Source organism: Odocoileus virginianus, chromosome 4 (assembly GCF_023699985.2).
Source record: "Odocoileus virginianus isolate 20LAN1187 ecotype Illinois chromosome 4, Ovbor_1.2, whole genome shotgun sequence".
Lineage (NCBI taxonomy): Eukaryota > Metazoa > Chordata > Mammalia > Artiodactyla > Cervidae > Odocoileus > Odocoileus virginianus.
This window is the reverse complement of record NC_069677.1, coordinates 93,648,607-93,665,715: the sequence shown is the minus strand read 5'-3', so window position 1 is coordinate 93,665,715 and position 17,109 is coordinate 93,648,607. Positions and strand designations below refer to the sequence as shown.

The 17,109-nt window shown below is 49.4% G+C and overlaps 1 protein-coding gene across 3 annotated transcripts in view; it reads right to left on the bottom strand.

Moving 5' to 3' along the window:
- Window positions 1-1,427: 1,427 nt before the first annotated feature.
- Window positions 1,428-17,109, bottom strand: part of KAT2B (lysine acetyltransferase 2B) — a 97,843-nt gene continuing 82,161 nt past the window's right edge. For all 3 annotated transcript variants that reach the window (XM_070467065.1, XM_020903905.2, XM_020903908.2), the window contains exons 13-18: window positions 15,568-15,711; window positions 10,260-10,374; window positions 8,717-8,753; window positions 8,417-8,480; window positions 8,234-8,318; window positions 1,428-3,477 (exon numbers count right to left, since the gene is read on the bottom strand). In XM_070467065.1, coding sequence (XP_070323166.1) covers window positions 3,284-3,477; window positions 8,234-8,318; window positions 8,417-8,480; window positions 8,717-8,753; window positions 10,260-10,374; window positions 15,568-15,711 — 639 coding nt within the window. In that variant the 3' untranslated portion in view covers window positions 1,428-3,283. The remainder of the gene's footprint in view (window positions 3,478-8,233; window positions 8,319-8,416; window positions 8,481-8,716; window positions 8,754-10,259; window positions 10,375-15,567; window positions 15,712-17,109) is intronic.

Here is a 17,109-nt window from a genome sequence, read left to right as displayed (position 1 = left end):
AGAGGAGATGGTTGGATGGCATCACTGACTCAATGGACATGAGTTTCAGCCAACTCCGGGAGTTGGTGATGGACAGGGAGGTCTGGCGTGCTGCAGTCCATGGGGTCACAGAGTCGGACACGACTGAGTGAGTGGACTGAATTGCAAACGTGCAACCATCATACCTTTTGAGATTCCACAGTGGCATTGGTCTTCCCTTCGGGTTTTCTACTTTCTTAAGAAAGGTAAAGGCAGGGCCAGAGCGGAGCAGCTCAGAACACAGAACAGGCCGAGGACCGCGGCTAGTGGCCGCTTCAGCATCTCTTACATAAAACCACGAGGGTCGGTCTGAGAAACACCAGCTGAGAGGGGTGACACGTCATTAAGCTGACCACAATACTGCAGTCTGATCCTGGTTCTACTTCTGAGGTTCCATAATTATAAATTTTACTTCCAGGTAACATGAAAACCACAATGCTTTCTTCTCTTATAATGAATACTACCAGAGTTGAACCACCAAAACATTTTTACTGAGACTGCTGACCGTGGTTGTATGGGCTGGGGTGGGAGGGAGACAGTCGCCTTCTACGTGTTCACAGCCCCCAGGAGGACGCCAGCGGCTCCCCACGCCTGCCCCCCATCCCGGGAGCAGCTCGCTTCAGACTCGCTGAGACGAGGACCTGGCCTGGGCTGGCCACTCCTTCCTCTCCTGTGCGTCCTCGGAGCGGGCCTGCTGTGGAGGGCATCGCTGCCCGGGGCCAAGCATGGAGCTTAAGGGGAAAGGCCCTGACCCGGGGGGGATGTGACGGGGTGTGGAGCTGCTGGTCAGTCAGCCACAGCCCGAGGTTATTAGCCCATCTCCCACAGATACGGAAGTCACCATCTCTTATATATAAGTCACCATCTCCGATATGCATTCTGGTATTAAAATATTCTGGCCATCGTGCACCTCATTCCTTCAGCTGCTAAGATGACTCAGAATTCAGAAAGGAAGAGTGATGCTCTTTGGTGGGTACTGATACCCAGTACCCAGTACGAAATAAGTTTTTTCAGCACTGTGAGTAACATTAGAAACCTATGGGAGATGTCTAAACATCAGCTGTTATGTTTTGGGGGGGCAGGGGTGGTGTCTCCTTATTCATCTATCTCACAGATGCAGGAAAAACTGGGGCATGGGGTGGCTGCTTCTAAAACCAAGACCACTTCTTTAGCTGGATTTTTTTTCTTTTTTAATAAGTGACAATAGGCACAGTTAAGTGTCTCTCCTCTTGAAAATCTCTCAGTAATGGGCTGTGAATTTTTATGAAACTTCCCACAAATGCAACAATTCTGAACACCTCCCTCAAAGTACTGCATCCTAAGAACTAAGGATGTAGTCAGTCATTAACCAGATCACACATTTGCCCTGTTAAACACAAATCTGTCAGAAGAAAACACACCAGCAGACAGAGCTTTTTAAAATATAATTTAAAACTATTTTGTACCAGTACAATATATTAATTTTACAAATGTAAAATTTTATCCGCTGTTAAAGCATTTGCAAAAACCACACATCCTACTTCAGCTTTATTGCACAGTATCTATAAGAAAATATTAATTTTTAAATTAGAAAACATAAAAATGCTTTCAATATAGAAGAGACAATCTGATTTTAAAGACAATATTCTATAAGAATGTCTACCCAGAAAATAACAAACATTTCACAGGACACCGTGCTGGTCAGGTGCTTCAGCAGATCCAGGACAAAGCACTGTTTAATACCAGTCCAAGATACTTAATCCAAACTCTATCATTCTTCTTCATTAGAAATCTAGATGCCACTCAAGGTGGTTTCTTTAAAAAGTTGAGGCATTTCTCAGTTGTGAGCATTCTGAGTGTATCTTAAACATTAAAAACCATCCTTCCAACTCCACAGCTATCTGCAGGGCCTTTTCCTTCACGCACTCTCTGGCAACTGTATCTAATGGTTATCAAATGATCATTTCAGTTAGTTTATGCTGATAGAAAGCACTGAGTTACAGACACTTTTAAAACCTAGTCCTTTACAAAAAGCAGTTTATAAATTTGTATCATAAAAATTAGTGTCGAGACCATCAAGATGGCCACCGTTTGCTTTATGAGTTGGTTCTCCCAGAGCTGGGGTTGCAGACGTCCCACTTTTCAGTGTAGTGTTAATCAGGAAATAAATCCCAGCAAGAAGCTGGAATCCCAAGACAGGTTAACAAGGTTTTATGACGGATTTTAGTGGGATATTATTACCCTGTACCAAAGCAGGTGTTAAAATACTGACAGAAGATCTTGGTGGTAACTGAATTCATCTCCAAACATGAATATAATCTGGAGACGCCAAAGGACAAGTGTCCATAAACACATTATCAGTTGGGCTGAGTATATTGTAGAAAAGGGGAAAAATCTTTATTTGTTAAAAAAAGCAAAGGATTCACTAAATTTGATCCATAATATAGATTATACATCTTTTTAAATTAAAGCATGTTAATTCAATCTCAAGTGTTTTCAAATGGATGCCTTTGTGGCCCAAGAAATTGCCTTTTGGAACTTATGGCCTGCATAAGCAAAGTCAAATATAGTATTACAGACTCATGTAGAGAAAATAATTATTAAAATAGTGGTTATGCACTCACAAGTTTGTTATAGGTAGACAGAATTATCAAAAATCCAGACGCTTATAAAAAAAAAAGTCTGCATTGTTTAGAATTTCTTCTTTAGAAATCAAAGCAGTTGCTTTTCTGGAACTGCATTTTTCAGAACTGCTCAAAGCACCTCATCTAGATGAGTGTTTTTTAAAAATATATATAAAAAGTCTACCATGAGACTTCAAACATCATGTTTCACCTTTTATGGGCTTTTTATCATGTATCCCTTCCTTTAAAGTCCTTCAGAATAAAATAAAAATAAACTCTCACATTCCATTAGAAAAAAATGGAAACATTCGCGGTCTGAAAACTTTCTGCATCCCCCAAGTCGTGGTACTGTGTGCACTTTCCTCATGTACAAGCTGTGAGGAAACCCCTGATCATCTAGTACTCAATATTCAGCTAATGGACATGCCATAGAAAATTGACATTAATAATAGTAAATAGATTAAAATCTATTCCATAAAATAAAAATGTTCTATGACTTCAATTTAAATACACATCTGAAAAGCTAAGAGGAGGTTTTTTGTTTTTCAAAAGTGCTAATTGTTACAAGTATCTTCAATACATTATGTCCAATTCTTTGTAAAACTAAACCATGCTTTAGGCACACTGTTTGATGAGTTTCTAAGAAGCAGAGGAAAAAAATATCACTTGTCAATTAATCCAGCTTCCTTAATTTTACTGAAGAAGAATTTCTCCAGGATATTGGCACATTTGTAGTATTCACTCTCAGGGGGGTTGTACTCTTTGCAATTGGTAAAGACTCGCTGCAAGTCTGCCATGAACAATTTCTTAGACACGTAGTACCTATTCTTGAGGCGTTCACTCATGGTTTTCAGATCTACACAGGGAAAAAAAATATTAGCAATTTTTGACTCCTTTCAAACACTTGCTGACAAAAGTGAGACTGGCAAAGAAATGTGTCATCAGTCTGCCCACATTTTCACCACCTCAATAGTTTGTTTAAGAGAAAATTCATATGATCAAGGAAAACAGTTCTTGAGGCTTGTGTTCTTCTGTGAGGGTATCCTGTGCAAAATCAGTGTTTTAACACTGAAGGGACCATCAGTGGTCATCTGGTGCAATCCCCTATTCAGTGTGAGGAAGCTAAGTAGATCAGCAGCGATAGTACGATAAACTAAGTACTGTGAGCTGATCACTCAGAAGTACAGAGAATGGGCTCCACCTACATGGAGGGCAGCGGGCGGAACATTTGCACTGAATTATTTCATTACTTAAACAATCAGGATGAGTCTGCTTCTCTAAATCCCCAGTTGCTTTGGTGTTGTAGAGAGAACTAAAGTAGGGAAACAGATCATAAATACATCTGCAAGTACAACAGCGACCTTGCATGTAAAATGTTTCCAGTGAATTTAGTTTCATGCTCCATTAATGAAATAAGAATGACAAACTTTACTTAATGAAATACTTTCTAAAGCAAGTAAACCTTGCAAGACAATTGTAAAAAGAATATTTCTCCAATATATCTACTTGCTTTAAATAATATTACTTTACAAATGAAAACAGTGCTCCATCTAAATTTGTAAGAATATAATGGGGCTTCTTTAATTCTCACTCTCAGAACCAATTTAAAGAATTCCATGCAGATTAGAAGATGCTGACATTTGTCTGTTTATAGGTCCCTAGTTGTCTCTAAGTCTGGTTCTATCATTAAAAATTATATCAACTATTAAACTGGATTAGCAGATATACACTACTGGATATAAAACAGATAAACAAGGTGTGTAGCACAAGGAATTATATTCAATATCTTGTAATAAACCATAATGGAAAAGAATATGAGAAAAACTACATAAACTAAGCATGAAAATATATATATATAAATTAAGCATGAGTCAAAACCACTCAAGAAATGCTTCTGACTACCAATGACCCAAATTCCCACTCTATCATCAAATTTTCCAGAGGGAAAGACACAATCAAATACACTGGGATTATCATTTAATAAGATAAATAAATTTATGTGCAACATCTCAAGTGGGCAGAAACTGATTTGCATCAAGATCCTTCCTAAATCTACCACAAAATTCGAAAGGAGACATGGGAAATACCTGCTTCCCTGTCTCCTTTGATTGAAGCCTATCTTTTTTTCATTCTTTGATTGAAGCCTATATTGGTTAGAAATAAGTCATCACATGTGTGTGTGTGTGTTCAACTTTACACTTTCTTTCTTCTCTAACTGAAACAGTTTGGAAGGAGACAAAAATTGAAAAGTGTGTGAAGGCTCAGCAGACGCCCCGGAACCGTCTCCCAAGTGTGACAGGTGAGGATGTGCTCTCGTTTAATGAAGCAGCACTGTCCTCCTGGGGGAGACTGGAGGCTTACCCTTCCCTCCACCTAAACGCCAGTTAAGGGCGGCTGAGAACGCGCTGCAATGTTTAGAAGGAAGACAGGTGCAAGCAAAAACAGGCGCGGTGGGGCGGAGAATGAAACTTGACACAAAGAAGCTTAGCCTACACCTTTTCAAACTATTCTTTGGAAGAGAGGAGGAAAGAACAGCTGGGGATGGCAGAAGGAGAGTCACAGAAGTGTCTGGACCTTTCTGAATAGTGACAATCAATGCTGCATGCTTCCTTCTCCATTTCCTTTCTCCTCTAAACTGACAGACGGCATTTTCCTTCCTCTGACCTTCTTAGAATCTTTCAGTTGACCAAATGGCCTGGGTCACAGAAGAAGGTGATCGCACACCAGTGGTAACAATCAGGGGACAGGGCTGAGGACCATCCCCCCGGGAGCACGAACATCCCGGGCCGGTTCTCAGGAGGGCCTGGGGTGGCCCCGGTGACAAGGCTGCAAAGGCCACTGAGGTCTGGACACGGGCGTAGAGGGCTCCAGCACATCTTTCACGTCTCGTGTCTGTGCTGAGTCGCTCAGTTGTGTCCCACTCTCTGGGACCCCGTGGACTGCAGTGCCCAGGCTTCTCTGTCCCTGGGTTCTCCAGGCAAACACTGGAGCAGGTGGCCAGACCCTCCTCCAGGGGGTCTTCCCGACCCGGGATCCAACCCGCCTCTCTTGTGTCTCCTGCACTGGCGGGCGGGTTCTCTACCACCAGCGCCACCTGGGAAGCCCTTTTCACATCATGGGAATTACCAACGCCCAGGTCAGCCTTCCATCTAGAATTCTCCACTCTCTCCACCCTCACTCAGACTTTCAGACTGAAACACATGGAAACAAGGCCGAGAGAAAAGGGAAAGAGAACGGCAAGCATGCGTGGTCGCTCTAAGGCCTGGAGACCACGGGAGCCATCCGCTGCACGGTGGAAACACTCCTGAGAAGACTAAGGCCAGAGACGCATCCGCCAGCGACTGCTCCAGGGGAGCCGGCGGGTCCCACTCCCTCTCCTTTCACCTCCTAACGCCCTCTCAGCCCCAGGAGGCCGCATGGAGAAAAGGGACAGAAGATCTCGCTCCCCAAAAGATGGCCCCACAACTAACTGATTGGGAAAAAAATGAAATTCAGCTAGTGGTCTTCAATTTGCACGATGCCACATTAGTTTAATTTGGGGATTCTCAACTGACTCCATTAATCATCTATTTTAGCCTGGTGCAGACTCGGCAACGAATTCCACAGTTCTACATTTCTAAAGGCATCTTCTATTTGTTTTGGATGTGGAACAAGGCTTAAAACAGGAGTGTAATTAGTAAGCCTCCCAGTCTCCACCGAGCGCCTGGGGGAGCCAAAGCAGCGGGAATGCTCATCACTTCTGTCTACAAGGACATCGGGCCAGCGGCGTCAGCTAACTTCACCTGTTTACCTTCCAAATCTCTCAGGCTCTCAAAGCCACCAAGGGGACAAGCTGACACTTTTCCACTTGCAGCCCAACAGGTTATAAGCAAGGTTGTGTTCAAACAGCATACTTTCACCTCTGGTGCCGTCTGAGCTCATGCTGACAGAGCGGCCTTGACAGAACAGCGCAGAGTCATCTCCAAGAAGACGGCCGCCCGGTGCCCACTCCCTCCTCTGACCCCTGCCCGCCCCGCTCCCCGGTCCCTGCTCTGACCCCTGCCCACCCCGCTCCCCGGTCCCTGCTCTGACCCCTGCCCGCCCCGCTCCCCGGTCCCTGCTCTGACCCCTGCCCGCCCCGCTCCCCGGTCCCTGCTCTGACCCCTGCCCACCCCGCTCCCCGCTCTGACCCCTGCTCACCCCGCTCCCCGGTCCCTGCTCTGACCCCTGCCCACCCCGCTCCCCGGTCCCTGCTCTGACTCCTGCTCACCCCGCTCCCCGGTCCCTGCTCTGACCCCTGCCCGCCCCGCTCCCCGGTCCCTGCTCTGACCCCTGCCCACCCCCGCTCCCCGGTCCCTGCTCTGACCCCTGCCCGCCCCGCTCCCCGGTCCCTGCTCTGACCCCTGCCCGCCCCGCTCCCCGGTCCCTGCTCTGACCCCTGCCCACCCCGCTCCCCGCTCTGACCCCTGCTCACCCCGCTCCCCGGTCCCTGCTCTGACCCCTGCCCACCCCGCTCCCCGGTCCCTGCTCTGACCCCTGCTCACCCCGCTCACCCCGGTCCCTGCTCTGACCCCTGCCCGCCCCGCTCCCCGGTCCCTGCCCTGACCCCTGCCCGCCCCGCTCACCCCGGTCCCTGCTCTGACCCCTGCCCACCCCGCTCCCCGCTCTGACCCCTGCTCACCCCGCTCCCCCGGTCCCCTGCTCCTGACCCCTGCCCACCCCGCTCCCCCCGGTCCCTGCTCTGACCCCCTGCCCGCCCCGCTCCCCGGTCCCTGCTCCTGACTCCTGCTCACCCCGCTCCCCGGTCCCTGCTCTGACCCCTGCCCACCCCGCTCCCCGGTCCCTGCTCTGACACCTGCTCACCCCGCTCCCCCGGTCCCTGCTCTGACCACTGCCCGCCCCGCTCCCCGGTCCCTGCTCTGACTCCCTGCTCACCCGCTCCCCGGTCCCTGCTCTGACCCCTGCTCCACCCCGCTCCCCCGGTCCCTGCTCTGACTCCTGCCTCACCCCGCTCCCCGGTCCCTGCTCTGACCCTGCACCCCCCACTCCCCCGGTCCCTGCTCTGACCCCTGCCTCCGCCCCGCTCCCCCGGTCCTGCTCTGACCCCTGCTCACCCCGTCCCTGCTCTGACCCCTGCCACCCGCTCACCCCAGGTCCCTGCTCTGACCCCTGCTCACCCCGCTCCCCGGTCCCTGCTCTGACCCCTGCCCGCCCCGCTCCCCGGTCCCTGCTCTGACCCCTGCTCACCCCGCTCCCTGCTCTGACCCCTGCTCACCCCGCTCCCCGGTCCCTGCTCTGACCCCTGCTCACCCCGCTCACCCCGGTCCCTGCTCTGACCCCTGCTCACCCCGCTCACCCCGGTCCCTGCTCTGACCCCCTGCTCACCCCGGTCCCTGCTCTGACCCCTGCTCACCCCGCTCACCCCGGTCCCTGCTCTGACCCCCTGCTCACCCGCTCCCTGCTCTGACCCCTGCTCACCCCGCTCCCTGGTCCCTGCCCTGACACTCCTAACCATCCACTGCCCGGCTCACGCGCCCTACCCTACGACAGAGAAACACGCCCTCGGCAACGTCTGTCCCCACACCACCATCCAGAGCTTTAAGTCTATACTTAGAAAATGTTAATGGCATTACCCATGGGGAACCTTATAACTTCATAATATCCCGGAGCTTCTGTTCTCTTCACGGGTTCCATGAAGGGCCAAGCGCTTTGATGGCTCTTGGGTAAAGAAAAAAGTAAGGTATCTAATACGGCAATTCCATGCAGGAAATCACTTCAAAACACCCGCGCGGAGTGGAGGAGAGGCGCACACCCACCTTCACCTGCTGCAGGATGCTCCTGAGCGTGCTGTACAGCTGCTCGGGGTCCCGGGCCTCCCTGCTGGGAAGGAAGGGCACACAGGAGAACAGGCGCTAGCGTGCTGCCCCTGCCGGCGACGCCTACCCAGCCCATCCGCACAGAGACCGAAGACCAGAACCACTTCTGCGTGTTTTACGAAAAGGGAAACCTAGGGAGTGCTGTGGTGGTGACTACAACCAATTCGCCTGTTTTCTCTAAGTTGCTGGGCGGGGAAATAAAAGCACTTCCGTCAGTATCCTCTGGCCCATCACACTTACCTCTTCTCTCTTCCGCTCGGTTTCCAGCCTGTCTCTCCTACACACACCAACGAAATTAAACAGTGAGTGAGAACTGCTTTCGGTCAAGAGAGTAGCACAGTTAATACTTACAAAAATGCAATAACGTACAGCCATGACTCAAACAAGATTACTTCTGAAGAGAGACTGAAATTAACTGCAATTAATTCTTTCCTTCCTTACACACTTGGATATATATTCCCAAGACTGGCACTGCTCCATCTGCTAGTTATTTTTTTAAAGCAGGAACTCCAACCTTTCAGAGGAAAGCATAACAAACCAGCACGTCTGGGCCTGTGGGCACGTATATTTCTAAAACTGTAAGTCACATTTTCTGCTAATCACCATGTGAAACAGTTAAGCTGTTATTTTAGGTTGGAAAGAACTCTGTCCTGCTCTCTATTTTATTTGGCACAGAACCTGCTTGTAACGCAAGATGGTCTCGGGCAGCAGGAAGAAGACACAGCCTGGAGTCCAACAGACCTGGATTTGATTTTTTGTTCTCTCCTTAAAAGCTAAGCTACCCTCCGTATTAGTCAGCCCTTGCCTCTGTTTATCAATGTATAAGACAGACTCCAGAACTGAGCTGATTCCTTTTGAGATTTGTTGATGCATGTATAAAAAATTTAAAAAACAAACAAACAAACATAAGAATGCTTGGCACACGTACGTTCAGTGACAGGCAGCTATTACACCGTTAATAAGGATAATACACAGAAGTAAAATTTCCAGGTCTAGCAAGGAAAGTAAGATCTGCTGTACGGTATACTTTGTAATGAAGACGTCTATCTGGCCCAAATAATGTCTTATTTTCTTCTGGAGAATTTTAGTTTTGTTTATTTAATCTTAAATACTCTAGAAGATCCTAGATTTGAACTGAATCAAAGTGCCAACATTTATAGCTTCTGATCAACAAAAACAGCTATTTTATATGTTTTAACCCAATATAATTTACTTCTAACATACTCAGAGAAGAACCCTTGGAAAACCACTCTAAAACAGGGAACCTGAGACCAGCGTTACACTGTCGGGTCACCTGGTTTACAAGTCGGGGGCGCTAAGCTGGGCCGAGCACAGCTCTGCCCCGGACAGCCGGGGGCGGGAGAAGGGCGTGGGCGGGAAGCCGCCTGGAGGAGGCAGGCCTGCTGCTCTTCCCCCGGTCACTGGCCACGAGCTGCTCACGGTTACGGGGCTGAGCCAGCCTGGGCCTCAGCCTCCCAGCCCTATGAGCAGAATTCCCTGTCCTTGAGGTCACCCGTGGGAGCGTCCAACACTGCGCCACAAACAACAGGCTCTCAAAGCGATGCGTTAACAGCTAAAGCAGGAGCCGGGCCCTGCTCGCTGTGGTCTGTCTGCCCCGGAAGCGGAGCAGACGCAAACGAGAGCACTGCGCTCTTCCGAGACCGCAGGATCCCAACTAGAGACGGCGGGCGGGCGGGCGCCCGAACCACCGCGCTCCGGCCTGCTGCTGCCGGGGTCTCGGGGCACGACCTGAAGCTTCTGCCTTTAGAAGATCAATACATACGAATTCCAGGAATGCTTTCTATCGGGATCTGCCGAACTCCATCTTTAAAACAGGAAAGTCCAGGGTAGACTTTCCGAATCTGGGCTTGTTTTCTTTCTATCAGCTTTTTAATGATCTGCAAAGCACAAGAAGAAACAAGTTTAGTGACCGAAGTTTGTGGCTCCAGCTTAAGTCAGTCAACCTAAGAAGTTATTTTCCCAACAAAATTAAGTCTTTAGGAAACAAAAGGGTGAATGATATTAAACGGTGAGACATGAAAACATCCTACGAGGCCATGCACGCTTACTGTCACTGACAGAGCCGTCGCTGAACGTCCCCTGCCCTCGGAAAAAAAGCCGGCATTGGGAGACCGCACTGCCCTAGAGCCCACTGCCCTCTTCGGCCTAAGGGCCAGTCATCTCGGCCCTCCCCCGGAGCCTCGGCCACAGCCCTGCAGCCGGGCACCTCGGCTTCCCTCGCCGTCGCAGGCCCGAGCTGCCCCGAGCACCTGAGCGGCAGGCGGACGCACCAAGTCCCCAGGGCCAGGGAGGACGGACTCCCTGGCGCTCACATGTTTCAGGGCGTCAGCCCCAACCTACCACGCTCGCATCCAGAAAGCAGCTCTGCAGACTGAAGGCAGCACAGTCAGGGCAGGGGCCGCCAGAATGGTTTAGGGAGTTTTGGGAGGAGTCCGTTTGTCTCCAGTAGAGCTTCCCAACCCAGGAATCACACCCAGGTCTACGCTGCAGCTGGATTCTGTACCGTCTGGGCCCCCAGGGAAACCCAGTGTTCTGATGTAACCACTTCCAGGGCGGTTTTCCCTTTAAAGAGGGAAAGGGACTAGTGGTGCAGTGGTGAGGACTCCATGCTCCCGATGCAGGGGCACAGGTTTGATCCCTAGTCAGAGAACTAAGACCCCGCATGCTGCACAGAGCAGCCAAAAAAAGGAAAGAAAGACCAACAACAAACTCAAAGACCACCATCTCGAGATTAACTATATCAGCGCAGAATTTTGGAAAACACTAAAACAGTAGCAGTCATTAATCAAATTAATGAAAAAATTCAAGTTGCTAACTTCTTGATCTCAAATGGAAGACTGGTAAATGCTACAGCATGAATACATAATCTTAACAATTAAACACAGGACTTCATAAAATGAATAGAAGTGGCAAGATAGACTGGTGGCAAATCTGCTCAGGGCTGTCCAACATCATGTAAACCACTCAGTAATTTAAAATTTTTCAGTAGCTACTTTAAAAAAAATAAAAAGAAACAGAAGAAATTGATTTTAACAATGTATTTTTATTTAACCCAATATATCTAAAATACTGTTACTGCAGCATATAATCAACAGAAAAAACTATGAGATATTTTACATGCTTTTATTCACACTAGGTCTTCAAAATCAGAATGCAGTTTACACTTATAGAACATCTCAGTTTTGACTGGCCATGCAGCTAGCACCCAGTAGCTACATGTGGCTAGTGGCTACTACTGTGGACAGGCAACTCTAAACGGAGGCTCTGCATTAGGTGTTAAGTCCAGGTCTTTTTAAAAAGACTCCTCGGGACTTCCCTGGTGGGCCAGTGGCTAAGACTCCACACTTCCAACTAAGGTCCCACATGCCACGTGGAAGTCACCCCACCCAAAAAAAGAAGAATTTCTGGAAACATGTATACAATGGAACATTACTCAGCCATAAAAAAGAATGAAATAATGCTATTTGCAACAACATGGAAGGACCTAAAGATTATCATACTAACTGAAGTAAGTCAGAGAAAGACAAATACCATGTGATATCACTTATATGTGGAATCGAAAAAAGTTGATACAAATGAACTTATTTACAAAGCACAAACAGGCTTGCAGATAGAAAACAAACTTAAAATTACTGAAGGAGAGGAGGGGGAAGAATAAACTGGGAATTTGGGATTAACAGATGCACACTGCCATATAAAAAACAGACAGCAAGGACCTACTGCATAAGATAGAGAACTCTACTCAATATTTCATAAGAATCTACATGGGAAAAAATATTAATGTGTGTGTGTGTGTGTGTGTGTGTGTAAAACACTCAATCACTTTGCTATACACCTGAAACTAACACCAACACTGTCAATCAACTATATTTCAATATAAATTTTTTTCAAAGAGTCACAATGGCAATTTCTTAAATGAAGTCCTTCAGAAAACTTAATTTCAAACACAGCTTTAAATGCTTTTTTCTCTTCACCAAAGATGCTCTCAGATGTGATAACTGAACAGGCGGCTTCCACCCCCTCACGGAGCACCTTGAGGTGACTGGTAATGTTGGGGTGGGGGGCTACCCAACCTCTCAGACCCTGAGGATCACTTTAGAAAGCAGACCTTTCAATCCCACTCTAGCTTCTTATCATCGCCTCCCTAGAAACTCTCTTCAGTTCATCACCATGTCATCTCCGTATCCTCAAATCCATCTTTCATTCCAGTTTTGTCTTTTTTCGTCTTCCCAAGCAGAGAATCAGGGGGCATATCACCTACTTTTATATTTCACCAAGTTGCACGATGTCTTCCTACAAAAGACCCGCTGCTCTTCTTCCCTCTTTGGCTCCTCCGAGCCCTGGGCGGCAGCCTCACGCGTGAACCGAGCTTAGAGCCGACCCTCCTCCAGCCCCACACACCCCCTACTCCGTCCTGCCCGCTCCCGCCTGGCCACCCTTTCTCAGAGGCGCTTATCATCGCACGCCTCAGGCTCCAGGCGCTCCGGGGCCCAGGGGCCTCGTCTGCTCCTGCTGACAGCCTTCCGGGTCCCCTGGCCCCTCCGGTGACGCAGGTGATGCCGGGCCCTCTGCACCCCGGGTCTGCGCTCACCCCAGCGCTCAGCCTCCCGGCCACAGTCCTGGTCCCCGTCTGCACCCGGCGGCCTCTGCTCCTGCGCCCCGGGGGGAGGAAATCCGCCTGCCTGTCTGCTCCTGAGCACCGTCCATCCTGCCCTCCTCAGGGCCTTCCAGAGCTGAACTGAACGGCACGTGTGACAATCACCTGAATTCTACAGAGGTCACTAGGTAAATCCAAGAACCTCACTAAGGTGAGTTCCGAGCTCTTTTAAAAGGAGGAGGTGAACAGCTGCATTCGGGGGTGCCTGCTGGAGATGTTGGAAACTGAGGTGGGGGACTCAAGGGGACGGGGGGGGGGGGGCCTTGTCTTCTCCAACGCCAGGCTCCGCTGGACCCAAGACAGCCCGGACAGAGGGTCCCCAACCCAGCGGTCTGGACTCGCAGCCTGCGGACCCCGCGGGGTCCCGCTCTGGCCTCCACGGTGGGAACGTGGGGATGCAGGGAGCGGGGAAGAGTGGGGACCAAGGGGCCGGGGACATGGGGCACGGGGAGCCGGGTGCCAGCTACTAGCACACGGCTCGGAACTCCGCCTCATGCTGGAACCTCTGCCCGAGAAACAACAGAGGCTGCTTCTACTTTCTAGTTTAATAAAAAGCCTTTGGCTCACTTCCGTGGGACGTGTATGGAGAAGTCTGAGCTGTTTTAACTAAAAGGGAAGCACTCGCGGAGCACCTGGTTCTTAGGACACACCCTGAGAAGGCGGCTTTATCTCTGCAACGTCAGAGTCATCGACCAGGAACTAAGAACTGGGATCGAGGCACAGAAGCAGAAACCAGAGAACAAAGACAGGCCTGAGGCAGATGTCCTTTTTGTTACTCACTAGAACAAAGCACCTGCAGTCCTCTTGCCTGGAAAATCCCATAGACAGAGAAGCCTGGTGGGCTGCAGTCCATGGGCTCACTAAGAGTCAGACACGACTGAGCGACTGCACTTTCACTTTTCCCTTGCATGCACTGGAGAAGGAAATGGCAGCCCACTCCAGTGTTCTTGCCTGGAGAATCCCAGGGACGGGGTGCTTGGTGGGCAGCCGTCTATGGGGTCGCACAGAGTCAGACACGACTGAGCGACTGCACTTTCACTTTTCACTTTCATGCACTGGAGAAGGAAATGGCAGCCCACTCCAGGGTTCTTGCCTGGAGAACCCCAGGGACAGGAGCCTGGTGGGCTGCCGTCTATGGGGTCGCACAGAGTCGGACACGACTGCAGCGACTCAGCAGCAGCAGCAGCAAGGCGCCTCTGACTGAGTGACAGAAGAATAAAGCGGGGCTGGGGCTCCCAGTGTCCACCTACACTGCAGGAGACGCAGGAGATGCGAGCTGGATCCCGGATCGGGAAGATCCCCTGGAGGAGGGCCTTGCAACCCAGCCCAGTGTTCTTGCCTGGAGAACCCCACGGCCGGAGGAGCCTGGGGGTTAGGGTTAGGGTTAGGGTTGGTGCATATGGTCGCAGAGACTCGGACTTGACGGAAGCAAACTGACAGACAGGTACAAAGCGGGATTGGCGTGGGGCGCGATTTCCCAGTGTTTGAACTCCAAGAGCTAGGGGCCGGGAGGGTGACCCTTGGTTTACTACGTAAAGTTCACTCGTTTAATAAACGGCCCGTGTTGTGCTCCCCTAACTATGCCTTTATGTTTCTTTCTCCTGTCCTACAGAAATGTGAAACTTGTTATGTAATCAAGTCCATCAACCTTCCCTTCACCCCTTCTCTTAGTTCATACGCATAAAAGACTTGACCCCAGTATCAGAGGACAAATCTCCTGGGACTTGCCTGGGGGTCCCTTGGTTAAGACTCCGCACATCCACTGCAGGGGGCGTGGGTTCAACCCCTGGTCAGGGAACTAAGGCTCTGCAAGCTATGTGGTGTGGCCAAAAAAAAAAGTTCTCTCCAGATCACAAATCATTTAATATCTGGAAGAATACACTTTCAGAACTTGCAATGGAAAAGAGAGATGAATACACACTGAGATAAATATGGAAGATGATGAGTGACTGAAGTCCAAATGAGTGGATCAAACTAGTGCTTGAGAGGGTCAAAGAGGAATGGAACACAGGCAGAAGTGGTGTGTGTGTGTGTGCACGCGTGAACTGGGAGAGGAAGTCAGTGAAGGGTGAAGACACCACGTGAAAGGGTTAGAGCGTCAGTAACAGCCTTGGAGAGCAGTTTAGAAAAGGGAATAAAGAGATGAGTCTGGGAAGAAGGCATGGGGCCGGCATGTAAGAGGCCTTGAAGATAAAACCACTGTATTTTACACCAATTTAATAGGTACTGACCCCTGCTTCAAAGTGGTGATGCAGACAGGAGGTGAAGAAGAAGAAATCCAGACAGAGCAGGGCAAGCAGAGGTCCTGGTGTCCAGCAGACGCCCCCCCTCACCCCCGGGGCCCAGAGGTGCGCACCGCGGCCCAGAGGAGCCTGGTCTGTGCAGAGGGAACCCGAGTCGGCCACACGCTTACCTCCTTCTGCTTCTTAATGATGACAGAGAACTCGGTGTATGGGATCCGTGGATTTAGCTCACATCCCATTAAAGTGGCGCCTTCATAATCCTTGATGTAGCCAACATATTTGGTTTTAGGTATTTTAATTTCTTTGGAGAAACCCTGCAAAACCAGTAACTCCATTTAAAAAGGCCCTGAGCATCAAACACCCTGTCTGAGTGCAAACTGCACGTGAGGCCTGGCTTGGTGGCGGCGGAGGCCCGAGCTCCTCTCCGGCTATCCCGGGGCATCAGCACGGAACTCCTCTAAGAAGCTCATCAAAAATCAAACCGTGCGAATAGGAAGCAACCGAACATAAAGTAATACTAATATCTGATTTAGCACTAAACTGCACGCTCTCTCCCAAAGTAGAGAGGGGGCCTCTAGGATGTTCTGGAAATCAACTAACAGTGAACCCTATTTTGAAAGCAAAATTTGTCCAAAAATATAGCAAGAACCTTGATATTGAAGAAATGAAACACTTAATAGACAAAAAACTTCCAGACCATCACAAGTGTGGTTGTTTCAGTGACATTAATACTTTGCAATATATTCATTTACATACTTTAGGCTGTAATAACATAGTTATACAGGGAATATAGTCATATTATTTATAACAATTTTCCTTAAGGTGTCTGTTTCAAATTTTTGCAGAAAATTACTTGGGACTTCAGTTTCTTGCCTCCTCTTTCAGTAAAAACTTATTTTCCAAGCAATTATTCCCATCAGCCTCAGAGAGGACCACAGACGCAGACAAGTCATTGAAAACAGAATGGAGAGAGTGACATGGAAGCTTACACACCACCACGTGTAAAATAATAACCAGTGAGAGTTTTCTGTGTGACTCAGGGAGCCCAAGCTGGGGCTCCGGAACTCCCCAGAGCAGTGGGGAGGGGTGGGCGGTGGGCGGCAGGTGAGGAGGGAGGAGCTGACATGAGCCTGCGCTGATCCACGTGATGTGGCGGAGGCCAACACAGGAATGGAAAGCAATCTTCCTTCATTAAAAATAAACCAGCTTGGGGCGGGGCGGTGGAAAGCATGGCTGAGGGCTTCCCTGCTGGCCCAGCGGTACAGAATCTGCCTGCCGATGCAGAAGCACAGGCTTGCTCCTTGGTCCAGGAAGGTCCCACTGCGCCCACGCTCCAGGACCCTGAGCTCCGGAGCCTGCGCCCCGCAACCAGTGCCTGCGCCCCACGCCCAGCGCGGCCCCCCTGGAGCCGGGGTCGCAGGGAAGGGGGCCCGCTCGCAACAGAGAGAAGCCCACGCAGCGCCGGGCAGCAGAGACAGAGGCAAATCAATGAAAAATTCCTAATCTTTTTCTAAAAAAAAAATCCTTGCTGAGTTACTTCTTTGCAATGCAGGTACAGCCTAGGAAAGCTGACACTGCCCAGTAAAATAAAGCCACTGAGATCTCTCTAGCAAGTTTTACTATAAAAGTTACCAATGCATCGCAGAATGAGAAGAAAATAAAAAGGTTAATCATCTGACACTGGAGGGAAAGCTTTCTAGTCATATGTATAA